The sequence below is a fragment of the Bacillus rossius genome, chromosome 2 (assembly GCF_032445375.1).
Source record: "Bacillus rossius redtenbacheri isolate Brsri chromosome 2, Brsri_v3, whole genome shotgun sequence".
NCBI lineage: Eukaryota > Metazoa > Arthropoda > Insecta > Phasmatodea > Bacillidae > Bacillus > Bacillus rossius.
The window spans coordinates 50,616,381-50,634,752 of NC_086331.1; the positions used below are offsets into that span (position 1 = coordinate 50,616,381).

Below are 18,372 nucleotides of genomic sequence, written 5' to 3' on the forward strand. Positions count from 1 at the left end.
TTTAAATATATTGTCACGTCTCACTTTAAAAGGCGGAGGTTCTCGTCTTAAAAAATGTAGCTCAGATAAATTGATAAATTATAAAATCAAAACATTAACGAGCCATAGAGATTTTCAATACCTGGAATCTTCTGAGTAGGTGTATTCTTATACAAGAATAGAAAATCAGGATACTGAGAAAAATAAGATAAACCTAAAAACAATATAACACATAAAATGTATTGATAACCATTAAATAATTAGCATTGACAAATGAGGTGGCACCTTCCACGTCCTCTAGAATCCTTAAATGCCCATAAAGAAATAACTTACTAACTAACATTCAGATTATGATTCCATTATTAGAACTAACACATTAACATTATTTATTCTTATCATTTCTCCCAGGCCACCTAGTGATGCTAAACGTCATTAGTTCTTCCACAACTTCATTATAAAAATTATCAAGAACATTCACTACCTCGAAAAGGACTTTAAAAATTATTTAGTTTAAGTCTATAACGTCATCATAAACATGAAAAGACAAGGATCGTGATACAAACAAATTACCGAGTTTATACTTGAAAATAAAAAGGAAACTGTAGTGCTCAACTCCTTACACGTTAAGGGCGTATGTCCCGTTCCAGGTCATGATTTTAGATTTATATTAATCACTGATCAACTTTTAGACATTTTCAATCGTTTAACTTTCACGAAATGAAAAATATATATAGTTGCATACTTTTGGCATAATTAGCTGCCAAAGTTACATTTTTAACCTTTTTGGGTTGTACAAATAAGGAGAATTAAATTTATTGCAGAACTGAAACTTTTTAGGATTAACTGCAATGCCACTGGCTACTTCAAGAAATGGTTTGCATTTCTTTCAGAAAATATTAATTAATTTTATCTGACATTTAAAAATTCTCAAAATTTTTATGATCTTGACAGCCAAGAAACATTAAATGAGTTTTTGTGATAGAAATGCAAACCATTTCTTGAAGTAGCCAGTGGCATTGCAGTTAATCCTAAAAAGTTTCAGTTCTGCAATAAATTAAATTCTCCTTATTTGTACAACCCAAAAAGGTTAAAAATGTAACTTTGGCAGCTAATTATGCAAAAAGTATGCAACTATATATATTTTTCATTTCGTGAAAGTTAAAAGATTGAAAATGTCTAAAAGTTGATCAGTGATTAATATAAATCTAAAATCATGACCTGGAACGGGACATACACCCTTAATAACACAAAGTTTTTAAAACAAATTATTTAAGAGAGCAACTAATACACTAAACGAGAATTTTAAAGTTAACTACGAAGAAACATGAAGTTGCGGAAGGCTAAGACTCCGGCATTACGCAGACGCCATTTCGATTTCACTCACCTAACCATTACCACGTCGCCGCACGGCCGGGCAGCATAACAGCCTTCCACAGGATTACAGCCCCGCGAAAGCATTTTACATCTCTTTTAAACCATTTGCTTGGCCGCAAAACCCCTATGGGGAAAACATCCTGACGGGAAGTTTTCCTGTGTTTTCCAAACACGTAAAGTTATTACAACAAGCCGGCCGCGCGCTGCCTACGCCGGGATGTTCACGTAGTCAGAAAACCGGCCACCAGATTGTGACACTGCCTGCGCACTGCAAGTGCGCACAACCTCATTCCCAGCTGGTCTCAAAAGAAACGGTAAACAAGTCTGCGCTGCGTTTCTCTAGAACTGCAGCAAACAACGTGTCAGCTGGCCTGGCTGAATGCGGTCACGCCTGCGTTCCCAGACAAATACGTGCAAGACTCGCACTATTTCAGCCCCGCGGAGACCCAAATTTCAACAAAGGTGTTACATTATCTGAGCGTGAGGGAAACCAAGTCCCGAACTAGAGAAAATAATTTAAAATTGTATTTCCAACAAATAAAATAATTAAATAAATTAATGATAATTTTGAGCCACGTGACAATATATCTTAACCTAACTTAACAACCAATTACACACGTGCTGTTAAAAATTAGCCAAGCACCTTACATTTAACAAACAGAAAATATTCCAGAGTTACTGGCAACTTCTTTACACTGTGGTATTTTGACTTTTTTGTCGGTCTTCCTCTCCCTTTAAATATATATCTTAACCTAACTTAACAACCAATTACACACGTGCTGTTAAAAATTAGCCAATCACCTTACATTTAACAAACAGAAAATATTCCAGAGTTACTGGCAACTTCTTTACACTGTGGTATTTTGACTTTTCTGTCGGTCTTCCTCTCCCTTTAAATATATATCACTCTCTATACCTCTTTATCTCTATCCTCCTAATTTTATATATATATACTAGCTGCCCGACCCGGCTTCGCACTGCTATACTAATGGAAAAAAATTAAGCCACATCTCCCATTTACAGTAATGGTAAATAAAAAAAAATTCAGTGAAAATTTATTACAATGCTGTATAATGTACCGGAGAGAAAATGAATAGCACCGATGGTTTTCAGACTCGTGCACGCAACGTACAACTGATGTACCCGTACTTCGCTACGGCAGTCTACAGGCAGATCACTCTTGCGCCGCTCATTATACATGCCCCTCCTTGTGGGTACGCCACTGCCGCGCAATTCCCGTTGCCATGGAGATGCAGAAGGCATGAACAATGCAAATTCCTGTTCTCACGCAGACAAAGTACCCACTGTTGCCTGGTTTTAACCACCCATGGGATCTAATTTTCGGAAAATGTCATCCTGCATAACATAAGGAACATTACTGTGAAGTTTCAAGTCTGTAAAATATATATATACTTGAAAAAAAGGGCAATTTTTGATATTTAAAGTACCTGCAAAATTTCAACGGTGATGAGGCCTGCACTAACAATGAGATAGTCGTTGCCATAGAGACGAATGAAGCATCAACAAAGCAACAGCCGTTGCCATGGTGATTTCCTACCAAAAACTGGAAATTTTGATATATTACGCCCCCGAAACTCCCCTTGGGATCGGATTTCCGCAGAATCCGTTCTTAGTGAGCGTCTACATCACAAAATGAGTAACTATGCTAAATTTCAAGTCAATCGGGTGTATAGTTTTAGAGATCTCGTGATTAAGGTTCTGCGAAGCTTCGAGAATGTCGAATCTCGAATCGAATCTCGTGTGGTTCGACGAATCGAATCTTAGTTTGAAAAGGTTCGTGCCATATTTCACTTACATAAACCATAAACACAAACATAATTTCCGTGCGTACACACTGACAAAGGCACTTGTGTGGCATTAAATTCAATGCAACGAATTAATAATGTGACGAATCAACCAACATTATTTTGCTCTTTCAGTAATAGCTATTCATTTCCATCATAGCGTATTTATTTCCGACGACGCCAGTGTGTATACATTATCCCGCATGTCAACAGCAGCTCTGGAAACAAAAGCCAGAGATAGTTTGCATCGCGCCCACCAGGATGCGTTAGTGATGATGACGAATCATGGCGGACACGCATTTAGGAAACAGACGGGAATTACGTTAACAGGTTAAATAATCTTTCTAATAATAGAAAACATTACGTTTATTAGTTTTTAAAATCTTAAAAGAACTAAAATATAACTCCCATAATTATGACATCATTTAATAAGTCTGAAATCTTTTTAGCGCCTACTTAGGAATGTTACGACCAAGACCAAAACCTCTTATGTAAACAATGCGGTACGAGATTTTTTTAAATTATAAAATTGTAAAACGAATTATTTTGATTAACAAAACTATCTTATGAAGAAAAAAGTTACTTATTTGAATAACGCTGTTTTCTTGAAACGAATTAAGTAGAGTGCTGCAGTGTTTGTCTAGATAGTTAAGACAAAACAATTTTGATTACTGTGTTTTTCGACTTTGCTTTAACCGTGTTTTTTGGTTTTCCATGGACCCATTACCCTGGATAATCGGGAGTCTACTGTATTTGGAGATGCAAGACTATGGGCCGGTTTTATGACCCCCGGCTAAAGTTCCGGCTAAAATTTAACCGCTGGCTAGCTCTTATTTTGGTTTTATGACACCCTGTTAACGTCTACCTTCCAGTTAAAGTTCCGGCTAACCTAGCGGGTGGATGAACCGGCCGTTAGCTCCTTAACCGGAGGCTAAGCGACAGAAAATAAAATGGCGATGTATCAGGCGAGGTTAGTTGTTGATAGTGATGATGACTATTTGAGGAATTCTATTGAATATTTGCAGGATGCGATGGAATAATTTATTACTAAATATAAAATGCTTCGCCGTATTTGTCAAAGTTTTACTAAAAATTAGGTGGCATGAAAGTGTAGTCACGCTTTTCTATTCTCGTCGAGTCGTGTATTATTATTTGACTTTAATTGATCACGAGGTTCATAAACGTATGTAATGTATATAAACTTAAATGTTCCTGCTTAAGAATATGTGTAAATAAGTGAATTTTAAAATTGCAAAACGGGGGTTATTATTACCTATAAAATGTGTGTTTTCGTGGAAGTTGTATCTGTGAATTTTTATTCGTAATACAGTGGACATATGCCGGGAATGAAATGCACTTCATACGACTTCAGACGTGGTTCTAATTCAATGAATACAATTGAATGTGAAAATAAATGTTACCCAATTATCTATTCCCTATCTTACAAACCTTTAGGTACTTATTATCTACCTGTCACGCAATTACAAAACGAAAACAGCACTGGAATTATTCTGTTTCCCGTATCCAAGTTTATCCCTTGATCCTATCGGCATGACCCTTTATATGTTGTTCTTGTTTTACATTAGACTTGCTGTTTTAATTTAGAATGTTGAAAAATCCTCTACATAACTCATAATACCTAACATATCACGATACAAACAAATTATGTCAGGTCTTGTAAAAATGTATTTATTTCGTATAGGTACATTTTACAATCATAATTATTTCCCCAGTGAATATGTCTAGGATCTCTCGACCTACTAAATTAAAACAGCAATCATCCTATACCACAAACTAATTCCATCAGGATCGGATAAATTTGGATACGTGATACGAAACTATTAGTACAAAAATGAAACCTACACCAGTGAAATGAAAATCTACAAGTATTTTCCCGAAACAGGGTCTATATTATTTGATTATGAAAGAAATTTATGAAAGAAATAAGTGTTCTCTAGCAAAAATGTCATCCGTATTTATTTGTTTGTATAGAATTACTTCGTTAGTTTTGGCTTAATATATAACCTATCAAAATCATGAGTTTCAATACAAGAGTAAAGTTGAAAACACACGGTTTTGAATCGTAAATTGTAATTTTATGGTTTAATACAAAGCATGTTTGACGTCAAAGTAGTTTTTGGTTAATTTAATTATATCTGTTGCAAGATAAAGTTATTCGCGGCATATTTCTTTACTGCAGCTGTAAACATTCCGAATCATAATACAAACAAACAGCTGACTAACATTCTACTAGAAAAAAAAACTGTCTTGCAACAAAAGTTACCAAATTCTGGTTTATTTCATTACCAACACACCCATTATTACACAACACGCTTCGTCAGGTTCCGGTTAGCCAACCGCAGGCTAAGTATGGGTCATAATACACCCCTCGTTCATTAACCGGAGGCTAGCCTAACCCGAGGGCTAGCTAACCTGAAGATTTAGCCGGAGGTCATAATACCGGCCCTTAGTAATGCGCATACGTGAACAGCTGAGCTTCATCAGCATCATGTGATTAAAGTAGCGTGCGATATTCTTGTACACGAATGCCATAGCTATGGTACACATACCCCAATGGGAAGCCTACAACTCACGAAGTTTCAGTTCCCTGCAAGAATTTCCGAAGATTTCCGAAATTTTGCGTTTTGGTATTAACGCCACTTCAGCCGCTAAATCAGAAGTTCAAGCATGTTGTGACTGACCTAACCTTACCTAACCCTTTGATTTTTTTTTTATTTCAATTTTTGAGAGAAATCCGAATTGCACGAACGTGGTAGGGAACCGAAACTACGTGAGTTGTAGGCTACTGATACCCCAATACTCCGGGTGTACTACAGGTATCGTATGTAACAGCGTCCAACAGACACGACTCCCGTTGACAAAAGGCAACATAGTTATGGTACATTATGCTAAATTTGTCTTAGCGTACAACAGAATGCGGACTCGTAAACTATCTTTTTGCGCAGTGTTTTGTAGTGACGAAACATTTACTGCTACATAAAACCGATACTATTGAATGTTAATATACTCTAATGCGTTAGTAATTCACGTTATTCACTTTTACTCAATTTCAGGACAACCAGAATCCACTTAATTATTTTTTACGTTGGCTCGGCCACGCTTGTCTACCCTAGCAGTTTACCGTCTGCCGTGGCCATTGTTTTTTACTTTATTGGACATGGATACAGGACAGATTGCAATGGAAGCAGGGTGTCCACAAGGAAAAAATATTTCGTACCAACTTAGGCGTGAAAAACGTACTAGATTATAAAAACAGTACTAAATTATAATTTGTTATGGTTTTTAACAATTTAGGAAGTTACTATGACATTGCAATGCTCGAACTTAAATATCACACCACACACGCATACATTCCATAGTTTGTTAAAAATAATTACGCTTAATAATAAAACATATTGGAGTTACAATAATATTATTATATTAAAGAAACATGTACTAAATCTGTACTAAACCACTAAAAAAGTTATAAAAGTACAAGATCTAGTACGAAAGTAATAACTGTGGACACCCTGAATGGAAGACCAAAGTACCTCTGAGCCTAAATCGGTACAGAGCGGCAGCATCCAGCCAGAGATTGAGTCAAAAACCAAATGAAAATTGAACAAGGCTCTGTGGAAACACTATGAAGTTGTGGATGAAAAAACAGCAATGTGCAAACATTGCAAGAAGAACATCAAAACTCCAACAAGTAAATATCTACTTTACCGAATATCGTGGTTATTTAATTTTTTTGTTGACTAGAAGTGCGCAGCAACATAATATTTTGACCTTTTCTGTGCACCATGAATAAAAATTAAAACAAAATATTAATGTTTTAATGAGTAATTGCTGGTATCATTGTTAGTTAATTTCGCTTAACTAAAATATCAATATTTATACTGGATGTTAAAATCTGTAAATTGTTTACATTTAAACTTAAACGTTAATGTGGTTTCAAAGTATATAAGTATTTTGTTTTTATGTAAAATTCATGCAAATATGCAATACATTGAATTATTGAATGTCTGACCTGCCCCTCTAGGTACAACAACGTGTCTTATTATTCAAATTCCAAGATGCCATGTAACTGAATATACTGAATACCTAGCTGAAAAAACTTCTCAGTCAAGTGTCAAACTTCAGCAGGGAAAAAATTCTCATGATTCGAAAAAGATTCGAGGTTCGGGAATCTTTAAAGATTCGATTCGTGATTCGATTCGAGACAAAAATCCTAGATTCGCAGAAGCCTACTCGTGATGAGTGAGTCAGTGAGTGGTATTTTGCTTTTATATATATATATATATATATACACTCACACACACACACACAAACACACAAAAGTCCTTGTCAGAATTGTAACAGGAGAGGAAAATTATTGATGGTCCGAAAAATGAAAATTAATTTAAAATAATAAAAATAATTCTAGTAAAAGAAAAGAAAAGAAATTAAACACAGAGAGAGGAAAAAAAACAATAGTTTAGGTTTGCAATTTAAAGTGATAAAAAGTATTTAAATACTAATTGAACTCTTATGAGGTACTGATTGCTTCATTGTTAATATCACACGGGTGTTTTTTACTTGTATGGGAAAATTAAGAATGATAAGGCATCTAGTGCGTGGCAACAATGTTAATAGGCAATAGGAAATAAACTTCTAGCGCCTGCGGCATTGTCAACACACACTTCGTATGTGTACTGCATGTTGTATCTAACCCCCTCCAACACATTTGATTCTAAATTGGACTTTTAGTAAGGATCCCTAATGTTATTGATAATATAATATAGCATATAGCCTTCCTCGATAAATGTACTATCCAACACTGAAAGAATTTTTCAAATTGGACCAGTGGTTCCTGAGATTAGCGCATTAAAACAAACAAACAAACAAACAAACTCTTCAGCTTTATAATATTAGTATAGATATATAAAACTCTCTATCACACTTTTTATCTCCCGATCTCTCAATCTCTCCCTTTATATTCCTCAATATTTTCACCTTGATAATTATTCATCTCTATCTTTCTCTATCTCATTATTCTTTATCCATATCTCTTACTATCTTTCTGTATCACCCTATTCTTTATCTGTATCTCTTACTATTCATGGATGGAGAGGAAAATTGTGAGAGATAGGTAAAAAATAGATATATAGAGAATGATAGAGATAAAGTGATAGCGAGGTAAAAAGATTGATGAATATATAGGTAGGAAGAGATTGAGATATCGGGATATAGTTACAAGTGGGGAAACAGGTCCGGAAAGGATAGCCCAATTAATTAACTACAGTTTTTATTTACTAACTAATAATTACACTATTAGTTAAATTATAACAATCTAAAATTCTAAATGTCTGTCCACAGATTGATCACACCTCGGTATGTCCACTTTTTACTCTTCCCATTGGAGCTCTGCTCGACATTGGCTTTCTCAACTGCTTATTTTTTACCACACACCTTGGTCCCAACATATTGATTTACACTACTTACTTATCCACTGCATACATAACACCATCCTAGTTTCTTTTGTCCCCAATGCTACGATCTTCACATACGAAGCTCGTTGCTGTCACCTGCTATCGTTCGCCAACGGGTCACTCACACTCTATACTTCACTACTCTCACCATTATCGCACTTGCTCGCCGGTGTCACCACCAACCTCTATCACTTCCGGAGGTCAGAGTCATCTTAAATACCTGGGATGTTCCGCCCTAGAAAGGTCTATTAGCCCTCTGTAGTTTTGCGTCATCAGAATCCCTGATTTAAGAATTGAAGCTGTGAGAACAGTAATGTCCTAGGTACACCACTTCTCACGGCGGTGCTCTCGGAATAGGCAGAATGTACCAGATGAGACAGTAAGGCGTCAAGACTATTTGAAATAGTGCTCAAAGAGGGCAGGGGGGGGGGGGGGGGGGCATTACAGTCGCAGCGGGTTTCCCCACAGATAAGCGCAGTCAGCACGCCATTCCAGCTATCGTAGCAATACACACACGCACACGCATGCGTTCACACGTTCGCACACACGCACACACATTTGCACACACACGTGCACGCATTCGCACACACACGCGCACGCGTTCGCACACACACGCGCACGCGTTCGCACACACATGTGCGCACGCTTTCGCACACACATGCGCGCCCGCTTTCGCACACACATGCACGCACGCTTTCGCACACAAATGCGCGCACACTTTCGCACACGCACCCGCGCGCACGCACACACACACAGACACACAGACACAGACACACACAGACACAAACACACACACATACACACACATATAACACACTCACTCACAAAACTTTCGTGATAATATTCTTTGTCCATCTTTCACATGCTAAAAGAAACACTTGCTTCTCTCTCTCTCTCTCTCTCTCTCTCTCTCACACACACACACACACACACACACACACACTCACACACTCACACACTCACACACACACACACACTCACTCACTCTCACTCTCACTGGAGTTACTGGAAAACTTATGCATATGTTTCAGAATAAATTGTTATACAAAGTAGCAAAAAAACTTTAAATAAACTTTAGAAAAATCCATGAATACACACACAAACATAGCCAACAGCTACGAAAGGTGTAAATATTTACTTCCACATCTTCATTTAAAAACAAAAGTTCCCTAGAATGATTCAGGACAGTAATAAATGAAATACACAATTAATAAATTGGGTCACCCAACCTCAAACACATTTTAAACATACTATGAGATAATGAAATAACCAAATATTATAGTACTTATTGAAGTTTTGTCATCAATGAAAATATCCTTATAAACATTGAGAGAGCAGAGATTCTACAATGTTACATGGTTTTACCTACTTGATAACAATACCCAGGCAATATGACTACATCAATAATAACTTCTATTTGACTTGAAATTTATATCCAGTGTTTAGTTCCATAATTTGTGCTACCTAACAGTGCCTGCCCCCATAAAACTCCTGTTGCCATGCTCTTGATTCTAGTTCACGCCACCCGCCCGGCAAACAGAGTAACGCACCCAGAGTCTGAAAACTGGATTTCCCAAAATTAAAACTTGACTGCACTACAATAAGCACTGTGACAATAAGCAATGAAAACTTGATAAATATTAACAATACTTTAAAACAAAATTAGTAATTTGGCTTGCCATACTTCAGTGGTTCTTCTTGAAAACTTAGTTTTCAGCATTCCTTTGATGTAAACATATTTTTGTAACGACCCAGACTACAGCCCTCTCCATTTGTTGAACAGTTTGAATAACAGTAGTGTATGAATGCCGATTCTGGCACAATGTTATTTCTTATCGGCTGCGGCTCCACCATCGTGCTCCTTTAGATATGTTCAGCTGTGACCGCCATGCAAGATGTCTATGAACGGGAGCTAGTTGGCTATAATCGGTCATCTTCGTCTTTGTTACACACTCTCTCTACACTGGTGTGATGTAAATGTTTCCTTGGAAAAACTTTGGGAGACTGGTGGATCTTTTAGTTTAAAATACATAAATAACAAATGCAATTTCGTCTATATCTGTGCACCTATTTATTTTACTTTTATAGTTACTGGAAACAGAGCCTACAAAACATTATAACAATAAACATGATAAAGAAGTTAGTTCCTTGACATACATAATTTGAGTAATGCATTATTCGTTAGTCATGACAATGGTGGCTAATACACAAATTCGTTTAATATTGGTTAGTAGGGTAAATATTACGAGAGGCCTTCCACCATAGATAACAATAAAAATAAACAATTAACAATAAGAATCAACGATCAACAATAAGAATAAACAATCCCAGGATGATAATACGTTGTGTAATAAAAGTTCTGTAATTATCACATTTTGGCACGCTGGAGGTCTAACGGAGAATTTGGAAATACGATGTTTGGAACTACGTGGCCTAAGATGAAGTCTCACGCTGGAGTTGAAGTACCAGGGCGCCATAGCAGTCCTGGATCCGAGGACGGGAAAAAAGCATGCGGTTGCCATGCTTGCTCCGGCTCTTGAACCCTGTCTGTGAACAAGCCAAATCGAACATGATTTGACCTGGTTCACAGACAGTCATTAAACGAGCAAAAATGCTCCCAAAAACTGTGATGGTCAGGGAAGGGAAAGGTTGTCGAAACTCACTAAAACAGGGTGTAGCTCGTAGCACTCAGAACCTTCCGGTCAGCAAAGACCGTCTCGAACAAGCGTGGTTGATGTGAACGCACTCATCATTGATAGAAATTAGAATTTAGCAACATAAAAATCTCTACATAGTAACCACAGACTGACTAATTAAGGTCTAAAAAATACTTAAGGAAAACATCCTTTTACGAGACGACTACATTCTCGTATGAATGACGGCAGAAGTGAAGTCTTGCTGTGAGCTGGCTGGGGATGCAAAGTGGTCAGTCTGAATGCGCGGCGCGAATTCTCTGCGTGGCGGCAGCGAATCTTAATTAAAACAGGTGCTTGCTTTCGAAAGAAAGGGGGGGGACTTTGTCTTCCGGACCGAAAGGTTCCGAAGATTTCCTAGGGGGTGGTCGAGAAATACTGACTTCTATATCTCGACGTTGGTGTTAGTGGCCGATGGCAGCGCGACCTATGAGGGGTGGCCGAAACAAGACGAGATCGACTAGTGCATTTATCGCACGAGGCTCTTTTGAAAGCATGGGGCTTATGGAAGAGACTTGTGCAGCGCTCTGGTGGCTTGCAGAAGAATTACAGGGCACAGTTTGTGGCGTGAGTCGCCAGGGGGCAGGTGTTTAGCTGGCGTTTCAAACACCCAGGGGAAATAACTCACAAATCCTCTGCTAGAGGGCAGAGGCGGTACTTTTGGAGACCGATGGCTGTCCTTGACTTAGGCCGGGGTTAGTGGCCGGTCAGTTCTATGGGCAGTGTTCCCAGGTAAAGCTGGTGAGGGAGGGGGGGGGGGGGGAGGAAAAGTGCACGACGGTGGGAAATTAGCTCTACAGAGGCCGGAGACGTGACGGGTCGTTGAATAAACAACTCGTGATCATGTCAGAAATTGCTTGCATAAGGCTGGCTCTAAGAAACGGGCTGCTCTGATAGCTTGCAGGGCATAGCAGTCTTGTTATGGCTACAGGGAGAATTACAGGCGATGGTCGTACATCAAAGCGGGGATAAGACCAGCACACATGCTGGCTCGCAAAGACTCTGCAAAAATCAGATCTCTTGCTGGGAATGGATTGGGGAGACTAGCCTGACAAAGATTGAGTGGGAGTGTGTAGAGAACAGAAAAAGTTCAAGTTTTAGTTATAAAATTACTGCTAAAATTATGGTTCAAAATTCAAATTAAAAATTGTGCCAAAAAATGCTAATTGGCGGCACATCTTCTACCACAAAACAGTACGCTATTTCACTGATTGTGAAGTACGCTACTAGAGCGATTTTTCAGTTTTGCGTACTAGTATAGTAAAAATCGTCTTATTAGACCTTATGCTAGGTTTATTAAAATAGTTTAAAGACTTTAAAATATTTTGTGTAAGTAGGTGTATTCAAGCCCACAATCTTCCATTTTAGAGTACACCTATCCCTCACTTAGCACGTCTTCAGATTGCGCAGATTCATTTAGCGCGATGTTAATTTTACTGCCCCAGTCTTGAATAGCACGTCTGTAAATTTCAGTTAACACGAAATCTCCGCAGGCAAAAAAAAAAGTCGGGCACGACACCACAAAGTCTGTTTCAACTTCTGTAAACAACAGATGTGCAGTGGGATACAGTTAGCCAAACAAGGGGGTCTGACTACGCTATTGGCTGTTGTACAAACATCAGCTATGGCAAGTTATTTTGCGGCTATGGAGTGTAAAGGACCAAATGTTTTTACGTCCGCGCGTATGCCGCCGTGCTGTATCGTTGTCGCCTGGCCACAGACCGGGCCGTGAACTCAGCCTAGCCTGTGGCAGGGAATTCACTCAAGCAAAAGCAACGTCTGCCCATTCGGATGCCGATAACTGTGAGTGCTTGATCACTCATAATGCATCGTGTTCAAGTATTTGAGACAAAACTAGAAGAATTGCAGATTGTCATGAAGGCCACACTTCTGTTTGTCGCACTTTAGTTTTAAGCAAGTCAATCGTACAAAAAGTTTATATAAGTTTATATAAGTCTAATGCTGTTGATTGTACTAGTGGGAATATATTTGACATTATATACCGGAACAGAAATGAACAGATGATTCTCATGGAAAAGGTTGTTAAATGAATGTTGCAATGAAAAAATTAATCTTTGGCCTGACAGGATTAGTGTGAACTAGGTGATAATGTAAAATGTAAGTATCCGGTCATTAATATCTGTTTCACTGTCAGTAAAGGATTGTTTGGAAAGGTACGCGACGTGAGTTGGTCACGCCCGGGCGGGCAAGTCAGCCAGCCGACTGACGATAAAGTACATAACCACGTATCTCCCGTTACACGTTGTCGTATTTGTCATACAAAGTGCGATGGGAGGCATATAAAGATTAATGGTTTGACATATTTATAGTTGAGTGTTATTCTACACATTTATATTACGTAAAGTATATTTTCCTACACAATTTTGGAACACATTAAATAAATTAGCTTTGCTATTTGTGGAAACTAATGCTTCAGAATACGCAATTTAGAATAACACGAGCATTTTTAGGAACAAATTAGTTGTGCTAAGTGAGGGATAGGTGTACAGTAAAAAATAAATAGTTTTGTAGGAGGAAATATCTGTTAAGTAAATAAAAGTGATTGTATTTATACATTTATTTATTCTTATAAGCATACTTTTTAATGGTAGTTACCTTGTTATTAAATCAATTTTGGCTTTAAATATTTTGTAGTGATATATATGAACAAATAAGTATACTTTGTAGTGCTTGGTGGTCTGTTTTAGCCATAATAAATGTACGTTATCATGGTCATGCTCATAAAACCTCTACAAGAATGAACAATTGCTACAGTCATACTTATTTTTCCATTATTATAGTGCCAATGTTTAACTTCTTCAAGCCAGCATAGCTGCACGAGATAAGTCTCTGCGTGCCGCCAGCAGCTCCGTGGAAGATTAGATTATTTTTAGTGATGGGTCGAATCCCAATTTTCTCAAATCCGATTCTCGAAGAGTGTTTCAAATCCACCCCTCGAATCTGAATCTAGGTTTCAAGAGTCAAGAATGAAATAATGTAAAAGACATAAAAATTTTAATTAATATCAAATGCTTCTTCATAGCACTTATTTTTTGCTGAGATTGTTAGCTACATTTTAAATTGGTAATTCCTAATGTGTACTTGCCAACTTGTAAGATTTATCTGTAAAATATATGGAAAATCGTGTTATTGTATGATTGTACGACCATGTCTGTTATTTTACTGGTTTTCTGACATTTTTACATTATTAAAATTAATTTGAAAGAGTTTGGTATTGTATCAGTGATGGGATATCAAGGTCAAACAAAAAAAATTCATCTGTGTCATCTGTTTCTCCATTGGCTGCTACAAGCCAATCATAGTAGTTTCGTTGTTGTGTTTATCTTTTGGGCTGTGGCTGTTGGATATCTGTATTTGTCTGAAGTCTTTGAGGAATTAGTATGCAAAATGGCAGTGTTGTTGTTTGGATAACAATTTTTAAGTTATATAATTCATTGTTTCATTTAGCTTGCATAAAACTTAAAGCTTAATGCTACGTGAATAATTATTTAGAGATGTGTGTGTTGTAATTACATTTGTGGCATCAATATGAATATTTTAATGTTTACTATATAAGTGGGAAAACCAAACAGTACTTTCAGGCATTTAGAGCCGTGTAGTTTCTTAATATTATAAAGGTAATACACATGCTTTCAGTACGGTTTGTCATTGTGATATAAACATTGCATTCTGTGGGAAAAAAATACATAAAAATTATGACAAAACCACAAAACGCAACAGTAATATGAAAAGTGGTGAAGAAAAAAATTAAAATTCATAATTATTTGTGAAAATTGAGAATATGGATAGTGCCGTCATTAGAATTGAGTGTTCACACATTTTATTGTCAAACATAACCTGCAGCATCACTCAAGCATTTCCCTTAAGAAAAAATAACTAGTACAAAAGTGTTGTAAAAAAGTTTATATATTTTAGTACACACCTAGATATGAACAGATGAATTGAGTGCAGCTGATGATGGGTACAATATTGTGTAAAGTACTATTAGAATATGTGTGTGAACTATGAAATTTACAAACCAGATTTTTCAGGTCATTGAATAGCTATAATTTTTTTGTAATTATCTTGACTTTAGTAGAAAGTATAAAATTCTACAATACTATTTGTCAAGGTTTAATTGTAGAGTAACCAAATTGCCATGCTAAAATTAACCATTTAAATGTTTCTACTGGATTGGGAATTTAAAAAGTTGGCAAGCATGCTAATGATTTCACAGCATTTTAAATGTTGCTAACCTATACCAACGAACCCAATTTTCAATGTCACATTATATTTGTACCTAACTTAACCATTTGATAAATGATAAACTACATAGAATCTCATTTTTACGTACCCAGGATTTATGGATTCCTGTGATTAACGTATTTTTATTCTTGCGCCTATATTTTCCCTTTAATTTTATAATGCATTACCTTCCCACTTTGTGCGAAAGCATTTCCTTCAGTTTATGTTGCAACTTGTATTCAATAACAAATCATCAGAAAAGTTTAAATAGAACAAGTTGAAAATGAATAGTTTGAAGTTTATTTATTATATACGTTACTGCTTGTGCTTGTGATCACTTCAGCTTAGTTTTCCTTTGTAAACAACTTTTTTTTGTGCCACTTGCTACAGTGAACCTATATGGCCATGAATCCAAACTTTGGTGACAATGCAAAAATTAATTTCATTTTGCTATCTCACCCCTTTAAAACGTAAATGAATAATGCCTTAAAGTTAAGTTTTATACTGGGGTTTTTACATAAATAGTGGATTACTGTGCCATTGTTAAAAAAGTTTTAATTAATGTACAAAGTTCCTATAAATATATTTATTTATTAATATTTGATTTATTTATTAATTTTCGTTACATGCCCACCAACAGTCGTGGGACTTTAGTGGTAGGCACAACACATACAGCCAAATACAAAGTCATCACTAAAAGTATAAAGAACCCCTCCTTCCCCTCATCGACATCATAGTAGGCTAGACAACCGCAGGGGGCATGGAAAAGTACCATTATGAAAAAGTACATTAATGAAAAAGTACCATAATGGCAGAATTCCCATGGCCTCCTCAAAACAGGCGGAAAAGTACCATAATGTAAAACTACCACAAGTTAAAAGGACAAGGCCGAATTCTGCCATAATTTCTTATACACTCCATGGAATGACTACAATGGCTTTGCTCTCTGAGTAGTGTAGAAAATACGTCTGTAGGTAGCACTGTCAACTCCAGAAGTTTCTTAGGTTAACTTAAAAGACACCAGATAGGTGACTCTCTGCAGTTGCAACCACAAATTAACTCAACAGATTGCACATGAGAAGACATAAATATTTTCAAAAATTTTATATAGGCAACAGCTCTGTATTCTTATAAACACAGCGTGTAAAAAATAATGGCTCGGGCCAAGTGGAATTCTACCATAATGGAAAACTACCATATTATGGCACTTTTCCCCCTGTTTCGCTCGGGCCAGGCAGAATTCTGCCATAAATTCTTATAGACTAAAGTATTGAGCAACTTTACAAAAAGTTACAAGGCATTTCTCAGTTGAATCACACAATAAAGGATTGCAATGTATATTAAAATGATTCATGGTCTAGCTACTTAGATTTCTTATTGCAATAAAACTAGAAATATAAATTATTTGTAATTGTTCAAGCTTATATACACGAAACCAAATAAATGCTGAATCAGAAGTTTGTCATTAGTTAGAATTTTTAATTCAACACCTTAATTTTTAATGTATTTATTTTGTTTCTAAGTGTTGATAATTAATTAGAAAAAAATTAAATATATTTCTGTTGGCAATTAAATTATCATAGCTGTTCGTCTTACAACACACTAATTGTAATCAGTAGCATAGCCAAGATTTTAAGAAAAAAGAGTGGGAGGGCAATGAGAGGTTTCCAAATTTATTTTTATAGGCATGTTTCTGGGGGGAAGGGTGTTTCTTCCCCCCCCCCCCCCTTTCCCATGACATTTTTAACAAATATAGTGCCTTTAAATGTATTTAAGTGTATGTGAGGACCCTTAAAAGCTTTTTCAAAACCTGAAATTCTTAGGTGAAAATTGTCACTTATGAAATGTAAACCCATACACTACCACTGCTATGATTATATCCTAATATGTGTTCTAAAACAATTCTATTCTATAATTGTGCATATTAAGGGGCCATAAATTGAACAATAGAGTTTTTTTTTTAACTAGAATAAAAAAGCTTCACTGCTTCAGCATAAAGAAGTTGTTTTTCCGCCCTTTGTTTTGTCGCAAATGAATACGTTATTCATTTTATTTTTATGCAGGAGAATTAATTGTACATTGTGTGCCTTCCACTGTACATTGTGTGCCTTCCACGTCAACATTTTGCGCGTGAATGTTTCTTATTGTTCACAAAACCTCTTTGTTGTACGTATAGCAATCAAAACATTGCAGAAGTCGTAATGTAGGTGTGGTATTAAAAAATTTCTGTTAGTAAAATTTGAAGGATTGTATCCATTTCAGCACAGTTTATGTTGTAGTTTAGAATTATGTCCTTTACTAAATTTGTCATCTCTTTAAAAAGACTAGCTGCATCTATAAATTTAATTGCAATTTTGGTAAGGGTTTAATGTTTTTCTTTATATATGCTTCCTTTCCCACAAAATAGTTTGTATATTGAATAAGACAGGTATAATTTCTGAAGATATCTTACAAAATTTAAAATCAATATATAATAAAAATATACTACCTATATCTTGAATGAAAAATTCTGTAAACAACAAAAAAAAAAAAAAAAAAAAAATCAAAACTTGGAATATTTATATTGAAATGAAAATATGATAAAATGCCATTTGTACTCAAATAAAGCATTGTACTATCTCACACGAAGTTGTAATGAGTGTGTAAATTTACATATTTACACACTGGAATAAGTGCAATAATTAAATATCATTATTTAATAAATGCAAATACAGTGCAAATATTAAAATTATATCATAATGTAAATTTTCACCACTAGGCAAATGGAGTACATAAATGTCAGATACTAAGGTTATTAATTGACGA

General features: G+C 36.2%; 1 protein-coding gene across 6 annotated transcripts in view; it reads left to right on the forward strand.

The window, feature by feature from the left end:
* Positions 1-18,372, forward strand: part of LOC134529278 (5'-AMP-activated protein kinase catalytic subunit alpha-2) — a 230,411-nt gene that overhangs the window by 96,015 nt on the left and 116,024 nt on the right. Inside the window, exon 11 of one of the 6 annotated variants that reach the window (XM_063363179.1) lies at positions 14,124-14,485. The exons of the other annotated variants lie outside the window; for them this stretch is intronic. Within the exon in view, the coding sequence (XP_063219249.1) occupies positions 14,124-14,168 (45 nt within the window). The 3' untranslated portion in view covers positions 14,169-14,485. Of the gene's footprint in view, positions 1-14,123; positions 14,486-18,372 lie in introns of those variants that run through there. 6 annotated transcript variants of the gene reach the window in all.